The 27,618-nt window shown below is 33.9% G+C and overlaps 2 protein-coding genes across 3 annotated transcripts; one reads left to right on the forward strand and one right to left on the reverse strand.

Moving 5' to 3' along the window:
• Nucleotides 1–6,459: 6,459 nt before the first annotated feature.
• Nucleotides 6,460–16,648, forward strand: LOC124820555 (replication factor C subunit 1-like). Of its 2 annotated transcripts, none has more exons than XM_088105656.1 (22): nt 6,460–6,526; nt 6,661–6,774; nt 7,230–7,685; nt 7,772–7,839; nt 8,044–8,119; nt 8,193–8,254; nt 8,344–8,492; nt 8,668–8,798; nt 8,903–9,091; nt 9,181–9,302; nt 9,379–9,586; nt 11,660–11,713; nt 11,895–12,064; nt 12,722–12,812; nt 13,185–13,366; nt 13,467–13,506; nt 15,035–15,159; nt 15,477–15,549; nt 15,647–15,739; nt 15,824–16,067; nt 16,147–16,203; nt 16,286–16,648. In XM_088105656.1, exons 1-22 carry the CDS (start codon nt 6,524–6,526, stop codon nt 16,411–16,413), a joined length of 2,835 nt encoding a protein of 944 aa, XP_087961782.1. In that variant the 5' UTR covers nt 6,460–6,523; the 3' UTR covers nt 16,414–16,648. The 2 variants fall into 2 exon arrangements, with proteins under 2 accessions (XP_087961782.1, XP_087961783.1); XM_088105657.1 differs by having other exon boundaries at nt 16,150–16,203.
• Nucleotides 16,649–17,877: 1,229 nt separating this feature from the next.
• On the reverse strand, nt 17,878–21,459 carry LOC124820557 (fasciclin-like arabinogalactan protein 16). Its single transcript, XM_047292271.2, has 3 exons — nt 19,778–21,459; nt 18,665–18,784; nt 17,878–18,277 (listed from the first exon to the last, which is right to left on the reverse strand). The coding sequence occupies exons 1-2, from the start codon at nt 21,054–21,056 to the stop codon at nt 18,711–18,713; spliced, it is 1,353 nt and encodes a 450-aa protein (XP_047148227.2). The 5' UTR covers nt 21,057–21,459; the 3' UTR covers nt 17,878–18,277; nt 18,665–18,710.
• Between the last annotated feature and the right edge of the window lie 6,159 nt (nt 21,460–27,618).

The raw sequence follows: 27,618 nt of genomic DNA on the forward strand, positions 1-27,618 counted from the left end.
CCCATTATTATTAACTACCTGGTATTGAAATTGGAAAAAACTAGAATACCCCTTTTAACTGCATCACGCCTATGTTACTCGTAATCATCGTTGCTATAGTCATTGTCATCGTTGCTATAGCCATTGTCGCGTTGTGTCATTACTATTGTGCATTTGTTCTTTACTGTTCTCTGTGAGAGGAAGAAGAAAAGAAAAGGCTCATTTTGAAAAAAAAAAACTCGTTACGGAAGCTATTATTTATGTTCCAAAAAGTTTATTCTGCAAATTTTGTTATAAATCCTCGTCTCGAAATGCATTTATGTCTATGGAAAACTTGTTATAAAACGTTTCATATATATTCCAAAAAGTTTTTCTAAAAATTATCATATATATTCCAAAAAATATATTCCAAAAAAAATTCAAAATCTTTGGAAGTCACTTTTCCAAAAGTCAAATGATATTTTAAGAATTATGGAGATGAAAGAAAAAAAAGAAGCCTGATTGAGAATAAATCATGTGTATATGAATTATATATAAGCTTTAACTTAAATACTTTAACACATTTTTTTCGATGATTTTATCTTAATTAATTTATTCATTTATTTTATATTATTTTTATTCTCAAACGTAAAACATGAAGTTGTATATAAATATAAAGAACGGAAACATAACAGTGTATAAAATAAAAGTTAAATATGTTTTTAGTTTTTTTGGTTTTTACATATATATTATTGTCATGTGATTACATTTGTGGTTTGATTATATATCAACATCATCAAGGAATGCTTTTATTTGTGTTCTTATGAATCGAAATTGAAATAAAAGGTTAATGTGTTTGTGAAAACAAAAAGTGTTGAAGAATAGTGATATTAATAAATTTTGTGGTGAAAATAAGGGTAAATAATTTTGTTTTTTTATTATGATAATAAATTAGGGATTTTTAGGATTTAAGTTCTTACGTGTTGATTTGATTAGTGGTCTCAGCGTTGTGTGATGATGTCTTAGTGTTGTACATTTGGATCTTTGTGAAGGAGTTTATAGAAAATGTACAACATTATCATCTTCATAGTTGGAACAATAACTTTAAGCAAACAACATGAATGACAGTGTAAAATAATGTTGGTTTTGTGCGTTTTCTCTTGTCATTCATATGCAATTATTATGTTTAATGTTATAAAAAAATATTATTATATTATTAAATGATTCTAACAAATTGTTCATTAGTACACGTAGGGTATGACTAAAGGCCTGGTTGCAACAAGATTTACGAGGAATTGCATATAACCATTCATATGTTTATGGATTTGACCTTTTAAAGTACTTTATTTGTTATTCTTAGTCTTGGTATTTTGGTTTTGCAACTATTTTGAATGAATTATCCTCCACCAAATTTCTTCTTGTTGTACAAATATCTTGAATAAAATCTATGTTCAACTCCTTCAAGAATTCCATAAAAAAACTTGAATAAATGTTTGCAAGTAATACAATTAATTGTTATGTGCTACTAGGTATAATATTCAATTGTGATTAAAATATTGATAAAAAGTTATTATAGTATCTTTTGCTAGTCATGAATGAAAACCCAACTATTGGTTTAAATATCCCAATGTCATTCAATAACAATGTTAGTCAAACCACAAACACCACTAACCTTTTATTCTCCTCAACTTCAACTTCAACAATCTCACCACTAACACCAACAATCTCTTCATACCCAACCACAACATCAAGACCCTCACCCTCACTCACGTTCACTCCTTTAATCTTGAAACCTTCAACTAATTTAATTTTCTAAGTTGAACTAACAATAGGCTCAACATACATAGCAACATTCTCTTTATTATATTTTGCATAATTAGCCAATTTCATAACATCCTTATTTGTACCTAGTTGCCTTAAATATATTTCTTTGGCTTATGCCAAAGCTTTACCCATTATCAAAATTAAAATCCATTTCTTGTCCTCAATACTTCAAAATGAGACCACATATCAGGATCCACTCCTTGCACAGCTTCTCATCTGTTATACCTTACAAACTTTCCTATGTGATGAAAACTACCAAGAGACCTATATTGATGAGCCCCTAATCCCAACCAAGGATGGAAGAGGAACTTAAAGAAAAATAAACATGTTTAGGAGGAAAGTTTCTTCACCTTCTTTCTTTTACTTTGTTTAGTCTTTGTCTTAAATAAAACTCATGTTTGTGTTGTATTTTGTAAGGATGCTAGTGACACATTCTCTTTTTGGAGGTTGTCACCTTCTATAAGAATGGAGGGTTTGAGAGGAGCCTAGCCCAAGAAACCTTTAATTTTTCTAAAAAGACCATTTTGGAAATGGAAAAAGAGAACATCTAGAAAGTGGAAAAAATAGCATTTTGGAGTGGGGTCACCTTGCACACTTGGAAAAGTGAGAATTTACCTTTTTCATGGTTTTGTAATGAGTAAACCATATTTGCCATTTCCTTCATCATTAAGCTTCTAGAAATATACTTTTTGTTTTTGCTAGATAACCTTCATTTTTTATCAGGTTATCATTTCTCCTTTTTGGTATTTGTTAAGAGGGTCTTCCCACTGTCTATTTAAGAAGGCATATCAACCACTTGTAAATAGTGTAGGGAGGTTCAACATACACACAGATCTCCACATTGGTAAGATATTGTCCGCTTTGAGCTAAACCCTCATTAATTTGCTTTTGGTACCACTCCAAAAGGCTTCTTACCAACGTAGGTATCTTATGTGTATATAAACTCATGTTCATCTCTTGTTTTATCTGATGTGGGACTTTGTTTGTACCCAACAATCTCCCCTCAAACAAAGGACTATGGTTCTCTACCTCCACCTTCCTTATACCGTAAGTCTTTTCTTATCCTCGAGTACACCATGATCCCACTTCTCTTTGCTCTCTTTCACGATCCATGGTCAAACATTGAGCATCTCTTGCTCTCCACCTCTCATGATGCATTGGCTATCTGTCACTGGCCACCTGCAAGGGCTTCACCTTACCATGGAGGGAAATACTTGTCTGAACCCGGTCACCAGACCTGAACCATGGGCTCTGATACCATTTGTAGGGAGGGTCAACATACACACATAGATCTCCACACTGGTAAGATATTGTCCGCTCACGGATTTGCTTTTGGTACCACTCCAAAAGGCCTCTTACCAATGAAGGTATCTTATGTGTATATAAACTCATGTCCATCTCTTATTTTATCTGATGTGGGACTTTGTTTGTACTTAACAATTGATTATTGGGAATCCAAGTGTGAATCTAAGTCCCACATTAGATAGAAATGAGAAAGTAGATCACTAAAGATGAAAGACTCATTAACCCATTGCCTTAAGGTTTTGGGTAGAGAGTGGTGTTGATCCCTTATATGGTTAGGCTCATATGTTATTGACCAATTATTTTTGTGCTTTTGTCCTTCATAGGCGTATTCTGCTTTCTTTATCACTGGTGACGACACTTTATTCCGACGAACCCACCTTTTGAACGTTAGTTTTCGTTTTGAAGAACTTATTTGTTGAACTTGTTTGTTGTTTTTTTTTGTTGAACTTGTTTGTTGTTTTTTTTTTGTTGAACTTGTTTGTTGTTGTTTGGTTGAATTTGTTTGTTGTTGTTGTTTGATTGAACTTGTTTGTTGTTGGTTATTGTTGATACTACACTACAAGCTCATAGTTCTTGCTTTAAAATACCAAAAACTGAAATTTGTTACTTTTTTGCTTTTCAAGTCTCGTAGAGTTGTAAAAAAAACAAAAAAATTGTTTAACGTCGTATATTGATAAAATTCGACGTTAAATTAACGTCGTATATTGACAAAATTCGATGTCAATTTAACGTCCCTGATATGACGCCGTTCGCGAATTCGCCGTTAAAAATCCAAAATATTCGACGTTATATGCGATATTTATACTAGTGGTCTTATTTCGAACCTATGTTCAAGTGGCTACACCATCACTTGTCTTAGGTGGCTTTGATCCCCAAGTGATGTGACCACCTTGCCTGCCTTTTCCTTTTTGATTTTTCATCTTTTATTTCATTTTTTAGCTTATGTTTTACTATATTGTGTTTTATGTTTCATTATGTTGTTTCTTCTTTTCATGAACTTAAATCCATCGTCTTTTATTTCTAGTCGAGTCCTTTGAAGTGAATTTTCACATTTAGATAACTTAGTTATCTTAATGTCTAATAAGAATTTTCATTAGACTTTATTAATCTACTTAAACACAAACATCTTCTCCACTAAAAATCAATAAGATGAATTTGCATCACTTCTCTTGAATTTTTATTCAACAATCATTGAAAAAAAACAAGATAACCCTAAATGTGACCACCATAAACATCAATATTGTTAGCATGCAATGAAAATAAAGACAAATAATATTTACTCAAATAAGACCAAACTTTTCAATAAAAATATACAAAGAAACACTCACCTAACTTGTATCACTCTCCCTCTCAACCATAAAAAAAACCACACAATTGCATCTATTCCATGCAAAGATGATCAACCTTTTGATTTTCACAAAATTCCTCAATGCCACGTATAATGTTCAATACCATGGATTTTAATTTCAATAGAAATAAATAAGGTTTCAACATGTTTTAATTTTAGTAAAACTCAACATTTACAAGCTTTTACCTTCAGTGAAACATTTCATTGCACTTAAAAAAAAATTAAGGTTTAATCCTTTTCGACATCCCTATTTGTGCCGGATTGTCTCAGTTAGGTCCTCGTTTTCTAAAGTGTGTCAAAATGGTCCTTAATTTTGGAAATTGAAATCAATGGAGACCTTCCCGTTAAGTTGGTTGGACGACGTTAAAGAAAATGATGCGTGGGTTGCTGAGATGACCAAATGGTACTGACGTGGCACAGTACTGTTGTTGACCTAGCTTAATGGTGAGTTTTTATATTTAAAAAAGTTAAATTTTTAAATCAAAACGCAACGTTTTGATTTTTAACAGAATAAATGAACGTTTTAAATGAAGGAATCCCTAAATTGAAGAAATGAACGTTTAAATAAAAAACAATTAACAAATGATTAAACCTTTCCTAAATCAGAATCCATTTAGAACCCTAATTTAAAATTTGCAGAGAACCCTAAATTAATTATCAATTTTCTAGGTTTCCTTCTTCTATGTGTGGGAGAACCACATCCAGAAGCTTCTTCTTTTCCTAGGTTCAACTCGTGCAGATGCAGGCAATGGCAAAACCCTTTCACTCGCAGATCTGGTATCGCGTTCACGCTGCAAAAACCATTTGTTCACGCTGCAAAATATTCTGTTTCCTTTTTTTCTGACTAATATCTCTTCAAAATCAAGCACGTCAGTCAAATTCAAATCGTCATGCTCTTCAGCGTTCATAAGTGGTGCTCCATGAAATTCCTTTTTCTGGTTGCTTTCTTTCTTCTCCGATGCTTCCATGGAGGACCTGTTTGAGACGATCTTACAAAAATAGGGATATCGAAAAGGATTAAACCAAAAATTAATTCACAAACTTTCTTTTTAGGAAAGTACAAAACGTGTAAAAAGATAGATGCTATAGTAAAATGCTGCTCGTTAAAAAAATTAATGTTTTTTTTAATAAAATGAACTATAAAAGTTATTTCTAAAATTACGAAAACAAATAGCATAACCATCTTGAATATAAATAAATTTCAATTTTACAACAAAATTTTATTTAAAAAAATATTAGCATGATATAAAAAATACTTAATCCCACCATGAATAAAATACTTAATACTACCATGAAAGACGAATAATTTTATGAAATACGTTTGTACAATGATCGACTATATTTCAATTTTTAAGTTAAATTTTACATTTTAAATAACTTGACTATATTTCAATCTTTGAAAGTATGATTTTTTAAACTAACGTCTTTCAATTATTTTTGTTTAAAGTATTTAAGAAACATAAATGTCATTTATTTGACTTCCTAAGAATAAGTCAGTTACCTTAAAAATGTCAAAACAGAAATAAATAAAACGCATTATTTGTTTATTAAATGTAAATATTGAAAACAAAAAAGAAACCAAATCATCACATTTTAAATAGTTGAATATAAATTTAAATATATTTTTAAATTTTAAATTCTGTACCGAAAGAAAAAATAAATAAATTTTGAGGAGAATATTTACATATCATAAAATAGTAATATTAATTATAAGACATATTACTTTCCACAAATACTTTCTTTTTTTTCTGAAGAAAAGTAAACATATATTTTCTTAAATATATTAAACCATACATACATACTATTTAATACTGATTCTGTTTTATTTATTTTTTATTTCTATGGTACTAAGAAAAGTTAATTATATATATGTTCTAGTAACTTTGACTTTATTTCTCTGGTTTGAATTAAAATTAATATTTTATATTTATGGGTTTTCAAGTCTTCATTTTAAAATTAGCCGAAGTTATTTTTTCTCTTTTAAAATAATAAATAAAATAACTTATAATATTGCTGTTTTGGAGTGAAGTCACAACACAGTCTGCGTTCAGGTGGTGCAAACTTTCTGTTCTCCCGCCCTAAACAGAGATGGTAAGTTAGGGTTCTTATTTTCTCTATCTTTCTCTTCTCTTCGCCTCTTAAAAACCGTTATCGTTTCGATTATCTTTCTCTGCACCTTGAAATTTGTTACCTTATGTTTTTTCTTTCTCTCTGTCGAATTGCAGAGTGATATAAGGAAGTGGTTTATGAAATCACATGACAAGGGCAACAATGCCGCTCCCTCCAAGCCTTCCAATCAATCCAAGCCTTCTTCGGATAAACCCCAGTCCGATAAAAATGTTAGTGTGCTACTGCTGTATCTTTTATTTTATTTTATTTTATTGTTTTTTTTTTCATTTTTAAATGCCGTGAGTTTTGAAGTCAGAGTGTAGGTTTAGTTTCTATTTCCAATGGTTAATGGAAATGGGGGCATGCATGGAAAAAAATAATGGAATTTGAAGAATGCGAAACTTTAGTTCTTACATTGTCCTCAGAACAACAATATCGTTTTGGGATACTTTTTTTTTTGTTACGGGTTTGCTTGCTTGTATAAGTAATGGATAAAAGCAAAATTTTTATGTCGTTGTTTTTTTTTTCGCGTATTTCTATCTCTTTCAGCTGAATATTGTTGTAGGTTTCATCCGGTGCTTGGCGAATCAGGGAATTAATTATTATCATTTGGGATGGTAGGGTATTTGAATGCATAGAAAATTATTGAAGGGAAAAGGGAAAATGATTTTTGCTCTTCTTGCAGGTGGCTGGAGGTCAAGAAAGCTCAGGGAGAAGGGTAACTAGCAAATATTTTAACACAAACAAGCAAAAGGTGAAAGATGAGAAAGAAACGCAGGAGTTACCTGCTAAAAGAAAGAATGTGAAGGACAGCGAAGATATACCGGAGCCTAAGAAAATTCATGACGATGTTGGAGATGATTCTGTCTTGCCCACCAATAAAAAGAAGTTAGCTGAGACCACTCCGAAAAAAAAATTAAAGAGTGAATCAGGTAAAGGAATTCCCCAAAAATCTGCAGTTTTGGAAGAAAGTGACGAAGATGATGACAAAGATGCCGTGTCTGCTGTTAAATCTGCTGGAAGGGGTGGTGGTGGAAGGGGAGCACCTGGGCGATCAAGTGGTGGGAGAGGTAGAGGAGGTGGTAGGGGTGGATTCATGAATTTTGGAGAAAGAAAAGATCCTCCACACAAAGGAGAAAAGGTTCAGATTTATCAAGCATTTGGATTTTTTGATTTATGTTTTTTTAAAATTTTTGTCAATGAATTGAGACTTCTTTTGTGTGTCAGGAAGTCCCTGAAGGTGCTCCTAACTGTTTAGCTGGCTTGACTTTTGTGATTAGTGGAACACTGGACAGGTAATTGAATTCTAAATTTTTTTCGTAGCCTTCTCATATTTTCCTTGACTTGCTTGTTCAGAACTTGGTTTGTTCATTGCTCATCTTTTGTCCTCCACTATTAGTTTTAATATTGTTTCTCATTCTATTTTTGAAAGTTTGGGTCTACAGATCATATTTCGCTAGTTTAGGTTTTTATATATTTTTTATTCTGCACATTTACAGTTTGGAACGTGAAGAAGCTGAAGATTTGATTAAGCGCCATGGTGGTCGAGTCACTGGATCTGTCAGCAAGAAAACGGTTGGATAAGGGTTTTGCATTCAAGTGTGTTTTAATTTTATAATCAGCATGTGATTAACACCCTCCGTTGCAGAATTATTTGCTATGTGATGAAGACATTGGGGGACGGAAGTCTGAAAAGGCCAAAGAGCTAGGGTTAGCATTATTTTTTATGCTGTTACAAAGCATTTAAAACAGTTTTTGTTTCCATTGTAATACGACCTATGTTTTATATTTCTATATAGAACTTCCTTCCTCACGGAGGATGGATTATTTGATATGATTCGTGCATCAAAACCTGCAAAAGCTCCTTCACAGGCAGAAAAGAAACCTGTGAATAAGGATGTTGTAGTAGGATCCCCGTCAAAAGTTTCTCCGAAATCACAAGTAAAGGGTAAGCCCTAATAACTTTATGCTTTCTGCTTCTATTTTCTGCATTGTTTGGTTGTGCTTTTAATTATCATTTTTTTTATATTCATGAATTAGCAGAAGGTTCAAATTAACTTATTACAATCAAAGGGTATTTGTTTATTTACGTTCTGAGTTGCATTCCTTATGAACAAATGCAGTTCCTCTGTCTTCACGCTCACCTTCTAAGCAAGCTAAGCCAAAGGCTGCTACTACTGTTCAATCTTCTGTGATGTGGACAGAGAAATATCGACCTAAAGATCCAAAAGATGTCATAGGGAACCAGTCACTTGTATATCACTAGTCTTCATTGGCATATTTTAGCGGTTATATTCTGTTCTAATGTATACCTGAACTTGAATAATCAGTTTTCACTTCCTTAAATGTAATGTACAGATTGTTCAACTTCGTAACTGGTTAAAAGCTTGGCATGACCAATTTTTGGACACTGGTAACAAAACAAAGGGTAAAAAGCAAAATGACTCTGGTTTGAAAAAAGCTGTCTTGTTAAGTGGAACCCCTGGTATAGGAAAAACAACTTCAGCAAAGTTGGTCTGTCAGGAGCTTGGTTTCCAAGCCATAGAGGTTGCAATATTTCTCGGTAAATTTGTATATTTGGATAAATCTATTTTGCCATGTAATTTCTCTCACATGTGTCCATACATGCATTGAAGGTTAATGCTAGTGATAGCCGTGGAAAAGCTGATAACAAAATTGAGAAAGGAATTAGTGGAAGCAAGACAAATTCTGTTAAGGAGCTCGTAACCAATGAGTCTATTGGTGCTAATATGGAACGGTTGATCTCTCATCATAACATGTAAGTTTTGAGTCCATAATGCACCTTGTTAAATCGTTTTAATTATAAATTTCAGGTCCAAGCTTACCAAATCTGTGCTAATTATGGATGAGGTTGATGGGATGTCAGCTGGTGATAGGGGTGGTGTTGCTGATCTTATTGCTTCCATCAAGATATCAAAAATTCCTATTATCTGCATTTGCAATGACCGTTACAGCCAGAAACTTAAAAGCCTTGTGAACTACTGTTTGCTTCTAAGTTTTCGGAAGCCTACAAAGCAGCAGGTCTCTCTGTTTTTATCAATAAAAATAGTTAGTCTTATTGGGCGATGCTAAATGAAGTACCTCCAGCCAAATATAACTATTTTAAATGTTACATACCTTGCCTCAACTGTGGAGCTAATTTAATTGTTTTTGGGAGGGAAATGATGACAGTCAGTTGTTATTTTTTGGCAAATAGTTTGTTATTGGTTATCCTGTTTTCTTTGCTTTCCCTCTATGGCATAGATGGGGTGTATAATCTCAATACTGAGTTATTTCTCTATATCAAGATTGCCAAACTTTAAAGTTTGCATAAACCTGTTAGAGGTTCATAGGCTCATGAGAGTTCATAAATATTTAAAAGATTGTCAAAATATTTATAAATAACATAATGGTTGAACATTTTAATTTCATAATAATGCAAAATAGTAATCCTCTATTAAGTTAACAAATCTAGTAGTTCATTACCATTAAATAAGCTCAAGCAATGTGAAGTAGCAAATTCATAACAAGTCTAGCAATAACATTTGTTTGCTGTACTTTACTATATATATCTATGTATCTCTCTCTCTCTCTCTCTCTCTCTCTCTCTCCCTATATATATATATATATATATATATATATATATATATATATATATATATATGCCAACTTAAGGTAGAGTTTTTTTTATCGGCAAATGTTAGTTGTTAGTATTTTGTTAGTGGAGGAAGTTGAATCCACAACCTCTCTCACCCTCCCTTCCAAACCTGTCAAGCCAACCTTATAACTCTTAAGTGTTAGTGGGGGGAGTTGAACCCACAACCTTTCCCACCCTCCTCTAACTTAAGGGAGAGTGCTAGATGTATTTTACTATATGGACCTAGGCCCATCTCTATTTAATGCAATGTAAATTATATATATATATATATGTGTGTGTGTGTGTGTGTGTGTGTGACATGTTTCTTTGTTGTGCTTAAGACATAAGGATTCCGTACTATGACTCCATTTATATCTTCATCTATTGTGTTTCCACCTAATATGTACCATTTTACTTCTACTTTTAACATTTGAGAGGCATTCCCTTTTCCTTTTGCTGAATTTTTATACACTCCTAGGTATATTAGATTATAAGATGGTACTAACAATATAGGAATTGCAGAAGTAGTAAATTCGGACTATAAGAAGTAAATATGAAAATAAAATTTTAGTTTATGTTCAATAATGCAAGGAGAGATTAATTTCAATAGTTGTGCAGATTTCAGTTAAAATGCACAATGTCTTCCTTAAATTGAAAGTAAGTGGGTAGAGGAGAAGATCATGCTTGTGGAGTTTCCAAACTTTTATGCAATCCCACAACAAGGCAGGGAGAAGAACAAATCATTGTTCGATAACCATGATGACAACCTTCAACTGCCCAAAATCTTGTAACAAACCTTAGAAGTACTGTCATGAATGGAGAAGTGTTGGATCCAATGTTTATTACTAGGCCAAATGATATAACTAATAGATTGGGTATAACTTTTTTTACTCAAGGTTGTAACAATCCAAGTGTCATGTGATTTTATTGCTACTTTGTCCACCTGGCTTCCTCCACAAGACAATTGATGCAACCTGCAACAGAAAACATTTCTATTAACAAGAAAGAGAAAGGGAGAGAGAAATGCGAACTACACATTAATTGCTTTTTCTTCTTTCTTTGTAAGCCAAAAAACAACACAACTTGAGTTGTTTCACTTAAAAGAAAAAGAACAAATAGTCTCGCCAACTTGATCACAAACTTGCTAGTTTGGTTGAGTTTTACTTGAGTCCACCACAATTCTTCATAGCCTGCTACCTAATTAACTTGAAATGAGGAGTTGGGATCTTTAACCCGTGCAATTTTATGACCATGTTCTAGATCATAAAAGTGATTATTATTGTTAAGTGATATGTGCTTCATTGCATTTGGAAATTAGATTATCTTAGTTTTTATATGTAGTCTGCATAGCCTAAAATGCAGGTCTATTCGGCAACATGTAGCATTACTTTCTTAAGTTTGTTAGTTTCCTTTGCATGTTAAAAAAACAATTATGCTGAGGACGGAGAGTTTTGAACTTAATATTTTATTCATGTCAGATGGCAAAGAGGTTGATGGATGTTGCAAAGTCTGAAGGGCTTCAAGTCAATGAGGTGATTTCTTTTTGACTTACGAAGTTCCATCTTGTTTGTGAGGATTTTTATTTTGGATTAATTGTGTGGACTTTGAGGGTTCAAAGTTACTTCCAATCATTTATATCCATCTCAAATTGTGAAATATTTTCTTTGCGTTCACTTACCTATTTTCTTAAATTGTTCACAATGATTGTTTCAGATTGCTCTTGAGGAACTAGCAGAAAGAGTTAATGGAGATATGCGGATGGCAGTAAATCAGTTACAGTATATGAGCCTCTCTATGTCAATTATCAACTATGACGACATTAGACAACGCTTTCTTACCAATGCAAAGGATGAAGACATTTCACCATTCACGGCTGTTGATAAGTATAATATATATTTTATCTCTGTACTAGTCTTTAAACTCATTATATACTGTTGAATATCTCATGCCTTCGTTCGTAGCATTAGAATGTCAATGGGCCTCCTTAATGGACTAAACAATATTTTATTCCCTTGGAATAAAATATGAACTTATTCAAAGGGAGATTTTTCTGTGAGAAGTTTTATATGATAACGGGACTTGGGTGAAGGCAAAATGGACTTTCAATTGGTATTCTGAGGAGTTAAGAAAAATATGTTTAGGATGTGAACTGAGTTGATATGGTTTAGACAAACAAATGAATTTTTTCTATTAAAGTTGTTCTTTAATGAATATGGTTCTTTCTCTTAATTATTTTTATTTGTTCCAATTAATCAATTTGAGGATCCCTACATTCATTTCAAGTGTTGATTTCTAGTTATTATGTTGTTTTTTTTCACTAGTCTGCTCTGATACAAGTGGGTGTGATGACATTTATAAGGTTTATACTTTATAAGCTGTAGTTCTGTGAATGTTTGCCGTTTCATCAATGATTCATTGGGAGTGGGGGCGGGGGCTGGTTGGAGGCGCTCTGCATGGCTTAGATTTCATTCAAATCTGAAGGATTAACTGCCCAGAAGGTTGTGGCCAAGTTCAATCTCACAACATCTCTTTTCTTGTAGGCTTTTTGGTTTTAATGCTGGGAAGTTGAAAATGGATGAGAGGATAAACCTTAGCATGAGTGATCCTGATCTTGTTCCTCTTCTTATTCAGGTTTGGTAATTCATTTTCATTATTTTATCAATTTAGCTTGTTTAAATTATTATCTTTGAAGACAATAGCCTGAAGAACTTGGTGGACAATGGCTTGGATAGCACTTCTTATATTAACCTCTTTCAAATTTGATTTCACGTGTACATTATATGAACAGTATTGCAGAATGACTTATTTAAAATTGGTATGGTTTTAGATTTCAATCAGTTGTTATACCAATTATATGTTAGAATTCCCTATCCTGAAAATATATCTGAAACCTGCCCTAGGTTAAATTGATCCATGAACATTCGTATTCTTGAATGCTGCAAATGTGGCTTGTGTTTCAAGTACTCCTTTCATAACTGTTCCTTATGGCATTATGCATTGCAGGAAAATTATATTAATTATAAACCAAGCTTGGCCGGTAAGGATGACAATGGGATAAAACGCATGAACCTGATTGCCCGTGCTGCTGAGTCTATTGCTGATGGGGATATAGTGAATGTTCAGATTCGCAGATATAGACAGTGGCAGCTCTCTCAAGCTAGTTGTACAGCAACATGCATAATTCCGTATGTAACCTTGTAACTGATATGGCAAATAACAGTTTTCTTTTAGATTTTGCTCTATCTAGTTTTTATCCATTCACTTTTTCATCTTTGTTTATTTCAGTGCATCATTGTTGCATGGCCAAAGAGAAATACTTGAACAGGTAAAAAATTTATTCTGTTGGCAGATGCAGTATGTCTTTACCATCCTGCTGCCCTCTTTATTTTGGGCTCAGGGGGAGAACATAGTTATCAATGGCACATTCAGCGTGTGGCTGAGAAGCCTTCAGCAGTGACAGTACATGATGAGTTCATTTTTCATTCACGTGTCAGCCCTTTAAAGTTTTTTTGCCCATAAAGAAGGGTTGCTATAGTGAGGACAAAGTTAACTTACGGACCTTTGAAAATGATCGAGGACAAAGTTAACTTACGGACCTTTGAAAACTAGAGCACCAGAGTCCCTTCCTTCTATGCTACCCGAGTGACAGAGGCATCCATCTCCAGCGAAACCCATCTTTCACTTCAGTCTACTATATTCTGCAGTTTTGGATCTGATTAGAGTGTTCCTTAAGGTTTTAAGTTGAAGGGGATGTCATGATTCCATATATGGGTTTACTCATGACTTATATCTCTTAAATTTGCCTGGTGTCTTCCCTAAAAAATACTTAACAATCAAAGTCGTTGGTCGTAGTGACTAGCTCAAATGTGTACCAACATGGTTTGGGTGAAGAATACTTCCATCGAGGGAGAGTATAACCAATGTCAAAGGGACACACTTGAGGGGGAGTTCATTAGAGTTAAGTATGTGTTGGAGTTTCACATCTCGTGTAAAAATATACAAGAATAAAAACATATAAGAAGAAAAGACCCACAAAACTATTGCATTAAGATTTTAGGTTGGAGGAAGCGTCATGGTTCTTTATATGTGTTTGCTCATGACTTATCAGTTTCCAATCTCCTCTAGGTCTCTCCTCGAAAAAATTGGCGTTATCTCAAGTTTACAAGTGTTATATGTCTTTATATTAATGTCTTGTATGCTTGGCTCATGACTTGGTTTCATTGCATTCTCCTATTTAGATACTTGAAGATGTAAAACGATACCGTACAAGTTAATATATTTGGAAATTTCATAACAGACAGGTTAGGTTAATATATTTAGATATTAATGTCTTGTATGCTTGGTGTCAAGTGTTATATTTGGAAATTCCATAACAGACAGGTTAGGTTAATATATTTTTTAAAAAATTGAAATAATTAAAGTAGGTTAAAAAACGATACCGTACAAGTTAATCACTAAATAAATATAAACAGAAAATGAAAAAAATTCAAACCACTGATAACCATAACGTGCAAACACAAATCAGTGATGATATAATGACAATCCTAATACCTCACTTTTAGAATTTCAAATTGAAAGGAATCAACTGAGCAAGTCATCCCAGCCCGTTGTTGACTTGGTGGATTATGAGTTGCAGTCCATTGTTGATTCGGTTGATTATGTTGCGTTGGTTGTTTTTGCGGGTTGGTGGGTTCAGTCATGCCACCAACCCATTTTGGCGGGGTGAATTGATTGACCTTTTTGATTATCCCTATTCATGGTGGGCTTTTGTGGGTCGTTTTATACTGGTCTTTTCATTGAACTCATCTGATTTTGCTTGTAGGTCTCTATCATAACTCGTATTATATTTGCAGGGAGAACGCAATTTCAACCGGTTTGGTGGGTGGCTGGGGAAGAACTCGACAATGGGTAAAAACTTTAGGCTTTTGGATGATCTTCATGTTCACATTCTTGCTTCTCGTGAATCCAGTTCAGGAAGGTAAATATGAATTCAATATTTTACCTTCAGATCCCATCTTTTTGTGAGTTTATTGTCACTTGCTAAATGCTTCTGTCGATACATGCAAATTTGTAAACCTTGATGATTTTGGAAAGAAATAAAATGCAGATCAAATCCGGTGACATTGTGTCATCTTTTTTATATTTTTGAATATTTTGCCAATCTTTTGGTGCTTCCGTTTTATATGTACAATGTGGGCTTATCTATTAGGTTTCTAGAGTTACATCTCCAGTGATCTCCATTACTACAGTTTCTAGTGGAGTGATTATAGTCACGCTTCACTAAATGGTTTGCAGGGATACCATTCGCATGGAATACCTTACTCTTATTCTTAAACGACTGACTGAACCCCTACGAACCCTTCCTAAGGTTGGAAGTATATGTGTTTCTTTGATTCTAAATATTCCAAATGTTTTAAGCTGAAATGCTGAACAAAATTTAATTGCCCTTTCGGAATAATGACCAGGCTGAAGCGGTTCAACAAGTTGTGGAATTCATGAATACATACTCTATCAGTCAGGAAGATTTTGATACTATAGTAGAGTTATCAAAATTCAAGGTTCCTTAAATATATTTGATGTTTTTCTTTATACTACATACTACTATCAACCTCGGGTTAATGTTTTGATTTTACATGCATCAGGGTCAATCTAATCCACTAGATGGGATCCAGCCTGCTGTTAAGTCAGCTTTGACAAAAGCCTATAAAGAGCAAAGCAGATCTCGGGTGGTTCGAGTTGCCGACCAAATCACACTTCCCGGTGTAAAGAAGGCCCCTAAGAAGCGGATTGCTGCTATACTTGAACCAGCCGAGGAAGGAGGCAAAAATGAAGATGACACCTTGGACGAGAGTGAAGAAGAGAACACCTCTGATACAGAAGAGTTGGGTAAGTTATTTGGTTTTATTATTATTATTTTAATATTGATTGATTGCTTCTGACAATTTTTGTTCTTGTGATGCATTAGAAGGCATCACCAAGGGAGAGAAGCTGCAATCAGAACTTCAAAGCTTGAATTCAAAAGGTAGGTGCTCGTCATGTGCCATTGGAGGTTGCTTTATTGGAGTTTTAAGTGATTTATGATTTATACATCTTGATTCATGTAGCCACGCAAGTACAGTTGGAACTGAAGGGAACGGGTAATTCGAGTTCCAAGAAGGCATCGGCTGGTAGAGGTAAAGGTGCTTCCGCATCTGGGAAAAAGGTTGCTCAAGCTCCAAAAAGAAAAAGGTGAAATATTAGACATCTTGCCTTTTTGTCGAGCCACTAGCAGTATTTGTATAGAACCATGCTCTTCATGTAATTGATGTTCAGGCTTCATAACTTCACGTTTGAGTTTTAGTAAATTTTCCAAGGAGAACATGGATTGACTACTTGTGGTGGCTGTAGATTGTTTCGGTCTGTCCACGTTAGAAGTTAGAATTTTGCTTGCTGTTTTATGAAGCGTTTATTTCTGGTTTGAGCTTTTACTCTTTTCTTCCGTGATATTCTTCTGCAAGGACATGAATGCCGAAATGATGTTTTACCTGGATGAGCGATATTAAGTACTTCAAACGGAGAAAATTGAACGAGTTCATTCTTAAATTACGTAAAGTTTTATCAATTTTTGCCTCCTTTTGTTTTGGGAAAAGTTCAATTGTTGGGAAAATGAACCAATATATATGAAGAATAATAAGTTGGATAACATGAATTAATTCTATTTAAATTAATTTCAGTTTTTCAAAGATGTTTTATATTTGGTTTCATTATATAGATTGAACTTAACTACTTTATGTTTATTCATTGTATCAGTATGAATAATATTTTTTTTCGGTTAGGGAATTCATGAACTTAATCGCCCTAACTAAGGGGAAGGCTTCCTACACCTTCCCAAGATTCGGATGTTCTTAATTGAGGGCACACTATCTTATATATATACACAAATTGACGAGAAATATGAGTGAATTATAATATATTCATTATTGGATTTGTTTATATTTTCTTAAATTAAATATCACTCACCAACCATTACAATTCTGTGATTTATTATTACTTTATAAATTGCATTATGTTTGAGGATCCAAATCTGCGTGGGCCTGTGGTTGTTGTGAGCTTAAAAACTAAGATAGTGACTTGTCAACTCAAAAAATGGCCCCCAATTCTTCTGCACACGAGTGAGCAATCTGAAGATAATAATAATAATAATAATAATAATAATAATAATAATAATAATAATAATAATAATAATAACTACAGTAACAATAGTGAGTAAAATATTTTAATTTTGCCAATCCACAATAAAGAGGTGATGTCCCTTTCATTTTCAGATTCAGAATGTTGTAAATCATATTTACTATTTTAAATATTCATACAATAAATTTTAAAAAAAAGAACTGTAAAATCACATGGATTATACTATATGAATGTCTACAGTTAAAATGCTTGAAGACTTCTTGGCCATATTTGTTTTTATCTGTGTTGTTAGATCACACTCATTGACTGATAGACTTTATAGCTATAATGAGGTTTTGTGATTGGACGTTACATTCGTAATATTCAATCATCATCGAGGACTAAAATCATGCTTTTCATCATATACGATTGAGGCACTGAATTATGTAATGTTTCTACAACTAAAAGAACCAATTATAACTCGTTTTAAAGTAAATAGAGAGATGAATGGTAGAAAGGGATGAAGAGGAAATGTACAAAGTGTGAATACAGAAAAGAATCATTTTATTGATCGATTATTACTGTATTTCCATTTGTAAAATTACTTACTGAATCGGGCACAGATTTCCCTGCCATCTTATTACATAAAAGCCTTCTCATCCCACCAGACACAACCTCCTAACGATTTGTGGCAGCACTGCTAAGAACTGAATCTAAATTGCATATATGCACTATATATTGTTTTACTACACTTGAGGAGAAGAAGCTTTTGTTCTCCAGTTCAAGACCCAAATCCACAAGGAGAAAATCGAGAAGGAAAAAGAAAAAGAGCATCACAAAAACTGGGGAATATAAACCAAACCCATAGAACCTGCTATTAACCATTTTCATGTAACCTGGCCTTCACATTCCGTTGACTTTTTACATCTTTGGAATTTCCTGTGCAGCTGCATCCAACCATGTGTAAGTATTAACTAACTTGAAGGTCAACTTAATAGAAAACAATTGTTACAGAATGTATTAACTAACCCCAACAGCAACTAACCAAAATGGATATGAAAGAGTAACAATAAATGAAGTTTACTTTTGCATATTTTATACTTTTTAGAATTTGATATTCAAGCCCACATGGTAGAGAGGGAACACCAACTTAGCAGATTTTTATACTGTTACAAGAATTTTAGCTTTGAAAATTCAATTATTGTACAAAATAGATGAAAGTTGACATGCAAGAATACTCTCTTCATAATTAATCCTTAATTAAGTCAACGAGATCCAGTTACCAAGCTAAATATAGTTGTCACGTAACATGAGATACAGAGTTAGAATCTCACTATTTTCGTTCTTAACGAGTCTTGCTAGCATGCTGATAAGAGCAGTTTATTGACAAGAGATGAATCTGGAATTCTGACCAAAGCTTCCAAGCATCCTACACGCTGTTTCCAACAATTTTCCTGCCATGCCATTCAAACTTTAGCTTAGAAACTAAAAGCATTTAATCAGTTATGAAGAGTATCACTGAAATAAGACAGATAATTTCTTTATGTACATATTAGCATGTGAAAAGAAGTATCACAGAAATTAAGAAAAAATCAGTTGACAAGTCAAACATGTTTGTAGATGGAGATTACAAAGGTTGAGCTCACAAATATCTTTATAACTGTTTTTTACGTCATTCATCTCTATTGTTCATCTAGTTCCCAAATTCTACATGCAAGCATGCACAAAGTAGGAACTTACTAATTTAGTGAGAAATGGTGAAGCATTTAAGAAGCAAAAGGTTAGAAGTAGAAGATGATACTTGTTGGCATATGTGGGACAATAAAATATTGGTATCACCACCATCATATAAAAGAACCCAACTTTTCTCAAAAGTTTCTTTCCACCTTTCAGAAGCTTGACCTAACAAGCTATTCGATACGTTGAGTGGAACTTTTATACTTCTTTCTTAAAACTTAAGAATCCGTTTTAAAGTTTTCTAACAGTCTAACCTTAGGCAAAACCAAAACATTGCACAAATTCTCACATATTCCAAACGCCCAATTCAAGAAACTACAACTTTTGATCTTAGCTACAATCTATTTTCAACTAAGATATAAGAATTTCGTATGAAAATTATTTAATCCTATTTTAAACTTTGATTGTAAAAACATCTATACACTATAGAATTTATACAACAATTACCTGTGTTGAGGTACTATATACATGTTTTACTAATCCTTAATCAATAATTGAAAAAATAAATAAATAAAACTAGCACGAGTCTAGCCACATAATATAAAGTAAACGCAAATAATAAGTTAAATCTAAAAAACCAAATTAAACGCACATCATAATCAGCTTTTCCCCATCTTGACTTAAAAAACACCCAAACAAATACCACGAACCAAAAAGAAAAGTAAAAGCGAAGAAAAAGAGAAAAAAAATTAAACAACCAATTAACGCACCTCTTCTTTGCTTAACAACGACCTTAGCAGGTTGGGCCCGGGTCACAGGCCCAGCCTCCTCCTCCTGAGGCGGTAACAGAACGCCGTCGATTCCCTGAACGGAGATCCGTCCATCCGTGTAAATATCCGGGTCGAACAAATACGCGGACCCGTCTCCGTGACCGAACTTGACGGAGCCATCAGCCTCCTGCGCCGTCACCTTATGAGGCAACCGTAACGTGTCGTAACGGACCTTCCCGAACCTTCTAACGGCATTGTACATGCTCTCCTCGGTCTGATACTCGGGAATCAAGTGATAGTACATAATCTGTTCGGGCGAACCCGGTTCACTCAGCTGGTCCGTCGTTAACTTCGCCATCGCTTCGTCGTTAGGAGCCAGCACCGTCAAAACGTAACCCTCCGAAACTAACCGTCCCATCTCCGTCGCCAGTGACGTTAAGTTTACCAGAATATCCGCCATTTCGTTGTAACCACCGTAGTGGAGGAGCGTTTGGATGAAGTCTTTCACCTGTCTCTCTCCGTTGAAGTGATGGTGGGGTCCACCCGGTCCAGGCGCCGGCGCCGGCGCCAGTGAGGGTCCCGGCGCCATCGCGTCGTAGATCGGAAGCACAGGTGGGGAGCCTGCCGGCGACGGGGGAGCTGGTTTTTTCAAGCGGTGAGTGCGCGGGTCGACCTCCGGAGCGGATTCGGGTTTCACGGCGGCGATGGAGACGAGGTTGCGGCGGCGGTTGAAGTCGTCTTGTACGGAGCGAGGGATGATGAGCGAGTCGATGCCATGGATGACGCCGTCGGGTCGGGTCAGGGAATCCGGGTGGGTGACACGTGAAGAGTCGACGTTCCAGTGAGTGGAATTAACGGTCTGGAGAGAGAGGTGGTGATTCGGGGCTAGGGTTTTGTGTCGGGTGGGCCGAGCTGGGTTACTTAACCCGGATCGGTATTCGGGTTTAGTGATTCTTTTGGGGACGATGTGGGACATGAGAAGGGTTTGGAGAGACTGCAGGTTGCGGGGTTCGAGAAGGAAGCGCTTGAAATCAGGGTCGAGATCGCGTTCGAGAGCTTCGTTTCTGGGTGCGAAGATTGTGATGTTGTGTTTCATTACCGTGTTTTCGAGCGTCTGAAGGAGCATGGCTTTTTCCACTAGCTCAGCAACTTCAGTGTAATGCGAGTCCAACAGAGCCACGAGGATTGAGTTTGAGTTTATTTGGCCTTGCGGGAGAGAGAATGTGATGGTTGGAAGGAGGAAGAGAAGGATGGTGACGCCATAGATGCGGCAATCCATGGCGGCTTTTGCTTCAGACACAACACGGAAAGAGAAGAGAGAAAGAGAGAGAGAGTAACACAGACACTACCAATGTTGTTTTTATGTTGTGTTGCGGTGTGTTTGTGAGATTGTGTCTGAGACAGAGCAGGTTTTGTTTTGGAATCGGTGGGGTAAATGGTGTGATTTATTGCCTTTGATGTTGTTGAGGTCGATATGAGACTGAACAAGTCACACTAGTTATTACTAATCAGTGTCAATGGCTGTGGGTAAATCCAGAGGTGTCGGTTGCTTCGTGAAAATCCAAGGCTTACGTGGCGGGTTTTCATTGGAGGGGGAAAGGGAAGTGAGAAACAAAGGAGTGGGGTCCACTAACCCAACTGCTACCTGGCTCGTGAATAAATGAACCATGATAAACCATAAACATTAAACCCACTCTCATTATTGTGAATAAGTATTTGGACGGAGTGTTTTGACTGTCTTGGATAACTTTTTCACCTTCTGCATGAGTTGTACAATGAAACCCTTTTGCAAAGTTGCTAATTGAGGGTGATTAATCCGTAATGTAAAGTTATTATTTTGTGTGGATCTTCGACTTTAGGCGTTAAAAAAAGTGGGGATTAATTAATTAAATGTACTAGTTCGCAATTAGCACGCAGAGAATAAGTTGTTTATGAGATGATGATTAGTGTGTGCGTTTATTAGTACTAAATAAAGAAAACCATGGAAAAGATGCATTGAAGGAGATGTGAAAAATAAGAGTGGAGGTGGTGGCCCACTTGGCTTTGGGTTCCCTCATATGCTCAGGTATTATTAGCTGAGCTGTTTCTGTCCTCTAGAGTCTCCTCTGTACGTACCATACAAACCAAGGAATAAAAAACCTTACCAAAACTCTAGAGAAAAGACATTTCGAATAATATCAATATTGCAAAATGTTTTTTTGGTTGAATAAATCAGAAAAAATATACATAAGGAATGTGATAGTGTTTGTTGGGAGATTTGGATTAATAGGTTTAGAAGGAAAGTTTATCATCAGAAAACAAATACCTTTCTTTTTACCATTTTCCTTAAGTGAAGCATCTGTTCCATGTATGGAGGGTGACCTATCCCCCACCGGCGGGCTATCTGTCTGTCTCTTCACCTTTCTTTACTTACTCTTTTATCTTCTCATTTATGTCAAGCTCCAAAAATGGTAATATATTTGATTGATGGATGAATAATTCATTGCTTATTAATTAAACACTATATATTAATAATCTCATTGTTTATAATTTCCCTGGATTCTGCTGTCAACTTTTTTATATTATCTTAAGTTACTTAGTTAATTTCAACATTAATATACCATGGACGTTAAGAATTTGGATTCTTAACTTTCTGCTTTTATTCAAAATATATACTTATGGAAATTGATTTTTTAAAATCTCTATATACTCGGATAGTTAATGTCACACAACACATTCCATATTACATGTGAAATATTACGAATTTATATCACAATATTTTACATTAATAAAAGGTAAAGATGTATTTAAATTGTTTTTAAATTATCATAAAAATAACGTAAGAGTATTAGATGTATCGAAATATATGTATGATATGATACGATGCAATAAGAAAAGGAGTGTAGAAGTGGGTATAGTATGATATGTGAAGGTTTCCTTGACCTAAGAAAGTCATATAAAAAAAAGAATTGACTATAGATTTTGGGCGATAAAAGACAATATGGAAAATACAATTAGGAACGTAATTTCTATAATGAGTATTGGGTGGGGAGTGGTAGAGGAATCCATTATTGTATAATTAACAATGATTTTGGTGAGATTATTAAATGAGTTTGGTTTGGTGTATCCTTCAACAGTATGGTAGGAGAGAGGGAGTTTTGGTGGAAAGAGTATTAAGACTGTGACCATATAAGCCCTAATTTTCCTTCCTTTTCGTAACCTCAATAGTGATACACCGAAATCTGTCGGTGGAACTATGCATAACCATTTAATCACAATTATTTTAATGTATGGAATTTATAATTTCTGACTTCGGCATATCTTTCAGTAGTTGGCAAGGAATATAGATACGAAAATGTGAATTCACCAAAGTACCCTTCGAAAAGTATCTTCAAAACTTGTGAGTCATTGTACATGAAAAGGGTATCCTGGACTATACTCACTAGACTTTGCTACCAAACAAAACATCTCGTCAAAACAAGTGTGCTTGCTTTTGTTTTTGTCCTCTGATGATTACACAAATTCTACATGTTGTTTTGTTTAATTTGCATATTATAGTGTGGTTAGAATGGACGTCTCACTTGTTTTATACACGGTTTTTCGTTTAGGTGCATTTTTTTCTTCTGGAATTTTTTTTCTGTCATGGGATTTTTATGGATCAAATCCATTGCACTAGAAAAGACTTTCAACAAAGACATGCAAAAGCACTCTCAGACAGCATATTTCACGACGTATGATTTTCAGACACTATTACTTTTTGTAGGTAATAGTTTCATGTTGGAGTCTCATAATTTGTGTCCGAACAAGTTTGGACAGTCATGATTTATGCTAGAAAAGGAAGAAGGAAAGAAAAGTTGGAGGGAAGAAAAGGAGAAAAAAGATGTGTGTAAGGTTTGCACAGAAAACTGTGGAGGCTGAAAATTCAGATTAAACATGGAAGATCACATGCTCTCATCAGTTAACAAAAATGTAACAATAAAATATGTTTGTTCTTTATTCTAAAATGAAGAGATATATTTAAGTGTTTTTTTAATAATAACACATAAAGTTTTGTAAAGGGGTAAATTTTAAGGAATTAAATGTTTTTTTCTCTAATTTCTTATATTTTTGTAGATATTATTTGTATATGAATTTGGATTGACTTTGTAGCATTAAAGAGGGCTAAAGTTGCAACCCACAAAAAACCCAAAATTGATGTTCTAGTAAGCCCAACATATGGTAGAGTTGCCATAAACATAGGCCATGACTAATTTTTGGACTACTCTGGTTCTAGGTTAGTTTTCAAGCAAGTTGCGATGGTGGAAAAAAAAATATAGCAACTAAAATGTAATACTAATTTAAATGAATTCAACCATGTGATGGTTTATAATATCTAAATTAAAATACTTTAAATTATTTGAACTGTTAATAAATATTTATCTTAAAATATATTTATCCCTTATGTTTTTTTCCCACCTTCTCACCATCCCAAAATATTATAAATGTCTTCTTGTATTGAGTGTTTATTACTAAGCCAAAGTTATAGTTAGACCATAACTTTTTTTTTTTTTATTTAAGAACTTAATAAACCCAGTGTTGTTAAGAATTATGACTTATGAGACTTAATAATCTATCTTTTTCAGCAAAATAATTTATGCCACGTCACTTGTAACAATTTCTTTTACAACAACTATTAAATAAAAATTAAATTTGTAGCTCTAATACTAATTGTTAGATTGAGTATTTGTTATTAAGTAAAAAAATATATTTAATAATAAAAACTCAACTAGTTATACTTATAAGAGTATAAGAGTCAAAACTCTATAATTTAACTATAAATTGACCTAGTCTATCTCATATTACAATTGATATCACATGCGATATCCTTTCTTCTTTCATGTGACCCCAAATCCCATATTAAGATTACAAGGAGAGTTTAAAATGCTAGCAAAAAAGAATTGGGTAGTGGAGTAGAGCATGCAAAGTTATATGTAATGGAAATTATGATCTATACTCTTATAGTACATAAATAATAGGTTTAATAGCCAATTTAGTCCTTGGTTGAAAAATCTCAATTTAGTCCCTCGTTATAAAAGTGTTTTGAATTAGTCCTAACTTTTAAAATAGTGGGTCAGATTGGTCCTTTCTGTTAAATATAAGTTAACAAAATTAATGGATGATGATGTGACACAACTTAAAGCTAACGAGGGACCAATCTAACACATCAGCTTTAAGCTGTGTCACATCATCATCCATTAATTTCGTTAACTTATATTTAACGAAAAGGACCAATCTGATCCACTATTTTAAAAGTTAGGACTAATGTAAAACACTTTTATAACGAGGGACTAAATTGAGATTTTTCAACCAAAGTGGGGACTAAATTGGCTATTAAACCTAAATAATAATAATTTTTATAAATAATTAAGACATTAATAATTAAGTTTGTGTACTTCCATTATTTGATTAATTCATTAATACATAAATTTATACACAAATATCTCACTTTTTTGTGTGTGATATTTTTCCGTTAGAAAATATTATGTTTTTCATAAATAATTAGTAGATATATTTTACTTAAAATTCTCTATTTATAACAAAATTTTTACAATACTTTACTTTATTATTGAAGTGACGTGACTTAAGAGTGATAACCACAATTAAATACACCAATAATAATAATAATATAATATAGAAGGATTAACTTTTTATATTCAAAAAACAAGAAGTTTAAATTTTTTCTTAAAATACTTTTGCCTCCTGAACTTACAGCCTGGCGCCACATTAGAATCGTTCTCTTATTTATGAAATTTGGGGACAACCCATAAACAAATGTCTAAGAAATCTAAACCTTAAATCAATCTCTTTAAGATTCAAACCAGATTAACTATGTATACATATACCTAAATTGTAATGTTATTTCATTAGATTAATAATTTTTCTTTAATTTGATTTGAAGTATTGATGGTTAACTTTGTTTTGTTAAAGAGAAAGGACCTTTATGCATTGTTTTACTTCGTAAAGATATATTTAAGTAAAAAATGTGGCAAATTAAAATAAAGTTTAATTAATAATTTAGTTTGTATATTTAAGTATTTGACTTTTATATTTTATTTAAATTTAATTGAATCTCTATTTTTGTAAAAAATTCAATATGATGTGGTAATTGTTACATATCAAAATTTAAGTATAACACTTGTAAAAAATTAAATATTTTTATTTTATAAATAACAAGACATGTTTAGTCTATCTAAAACAACTCATACTCGAATTATTAACATTATTTTACATGTTATATATGCATTTGGAAAATAATATGTGCTTTTTATATAATTAAGAATAAGAATGTTAATTGGTTTATTATTTTTCAATCCTATAATTTTCTTTCTTATATTTAATTTTGAAAATAAATTTAATCCATCAAGATCCAATAAAACTAATTACTCCAGGCTAAGCACGTTTAACCATGGAGTTCTTATGAGTTAGGCTACCGAAAAGCAAATGCATTTTGGTGATATGAGTAGTCAAATCAATTCCTTTAAGCTATCCTTCAACTGTATAGTCCCATACCTACACAGTCTCCAGATCCCTCTCATTCCGGTGTATGTTCGATTCGTCCATGTACCCCTTCCACTCGAAGCTGCCAGGAGCCGCTCCTTGTCTGTGCCCCCTGCACCATGCCTCTTACACCGGCGTCACTCCCCGCCCTCGTCAGTGCCCGGATGTCACATTAAACAGTTTTCTTTCAAAAGTATATCGTTTAATGACTTTAATTTTTTAATATTAAATAAAAAACAAAAATGTCTTCGTATATTTTAAATTGTTTAAATCTACTTTGAAGAAGGGTAATTACTTGATCTAAAATGTACAATTGATTCTAAATGATTCTTAATATATTTTACAATTTCATTCTCAGTATGTTTATCAAACTGTTTCTTTTCGCGACTGATATATTTATTTCAATAACAATTTTATTATCATAAATAAATGCATTTTCAAATATATTTTCCATTACTTTTCAAAAAATGTAGAAAGACCTTTTAATTGTTAATAACTTCATTAATGAACATATTTTTTTATTGTAAATTCTTACTAATGGAAGTTACTATTGACTATAATAAACTAATAAACATAGACTAATGTATCAAATTGAATTCTGAAGCAAAATTAAGTAGATGAGAAGTACAAAAGAAAAAAAAATGGAAATTAAAATTAAATAAAAGAATATAGATACCTAATTATTCTCTTCCTCCTAAACAAAGTTATGATTTATTTCATTAAATGTCTCTTTTAGTATCTGTTTCGACCGGATCTGATGGGACCATGCTAAAACACTCACGAACGATAAAGACTGACGGACGAATGATACTGCATGCTGGCGGATCGGACGAACGCTTGGTTACGGACGGACGCTTTCTCACGAGGTGAAGCAGACCGCGCGGCTCTGTCTCTAGGGTGCACTAGAAGCTGGTGAAAACCGGACGGTTACCTCTTGGCTGAGGGTTGGACGCGCTGGGAAGGGCCGAACGGGCTCTCTCGTCTACAAGTCCTGGTTGTAGTATTCGTCCTATCTCTCCTCGTTCTCCAAGCCGGGCGGTCGTGTACCTGTCAAAGGCACTCCGACGCTTAAGTCAGTAACATGACCAAGTGGTATGTAATGCATGTGTATATTGCATTGTAAGCAATCTGTTTAGAACTCATACCTGGAACCTTTATTTATATTGATTGTAATGGACTTTTACCTTTCGTGGGCCTGATAACGATCCAATCGTACCTTAATCTTCGTTAAGGGCTTTAGTGAGTCATTAGTATTTAACCGTGTAGTCGACCTGGGTCGGTCTGGACCGCCGGTCAGAAGGGGTGGTCGGCCAGGGATGTCAACC

The sequence above is a fragment of the Vigna umbellata genome, chromosome 2, assembly GCF_029865625.1.
Source record: "Vigna umbellata cultivar VRB3 chromosome 2, Vumbellata_1.0, whole genome shotgun sequence".
Lineage (NCBI taxonomy): Eukaryota > Viridiplantae > Streptophyta > Magnoliopsida > Fabales > Fabaceae > Vigna > Vigna umbellata.

Coding starts and splice junctions, on each gene's coding strand:
- LOC124820555 (XM_088105656.1), top strand. Junction 11,714..11,894: donor AAGGGCTTCAAGTCAATGAG/GTGATTTCTTTT, acceptor TGATTGTTTCAG/ATTGCTCTTGAGGAACTAGC. Junction 15,160..15,476: donor CGTGAATCCAGTTCAGGAAG/GTAAATATGAAT, acceptor AATGGTTTGCAG/GGATACCATTCGCATGGAAT.
- LOC124820557 (XM_047292271.2), bottom strand. CDS start 21,056: ATGGATTGCCGCATCTATGGCGTCACCATCCTTCTCTTCCTCCTTCCA. Junction 18,785..19,777: donor CGTTGTTAAGCAAAGAAGAG/GTGCGTTAATTG, acceptor ATGGCATGGCAG/GAAAATTGTTGGAAACAGCG.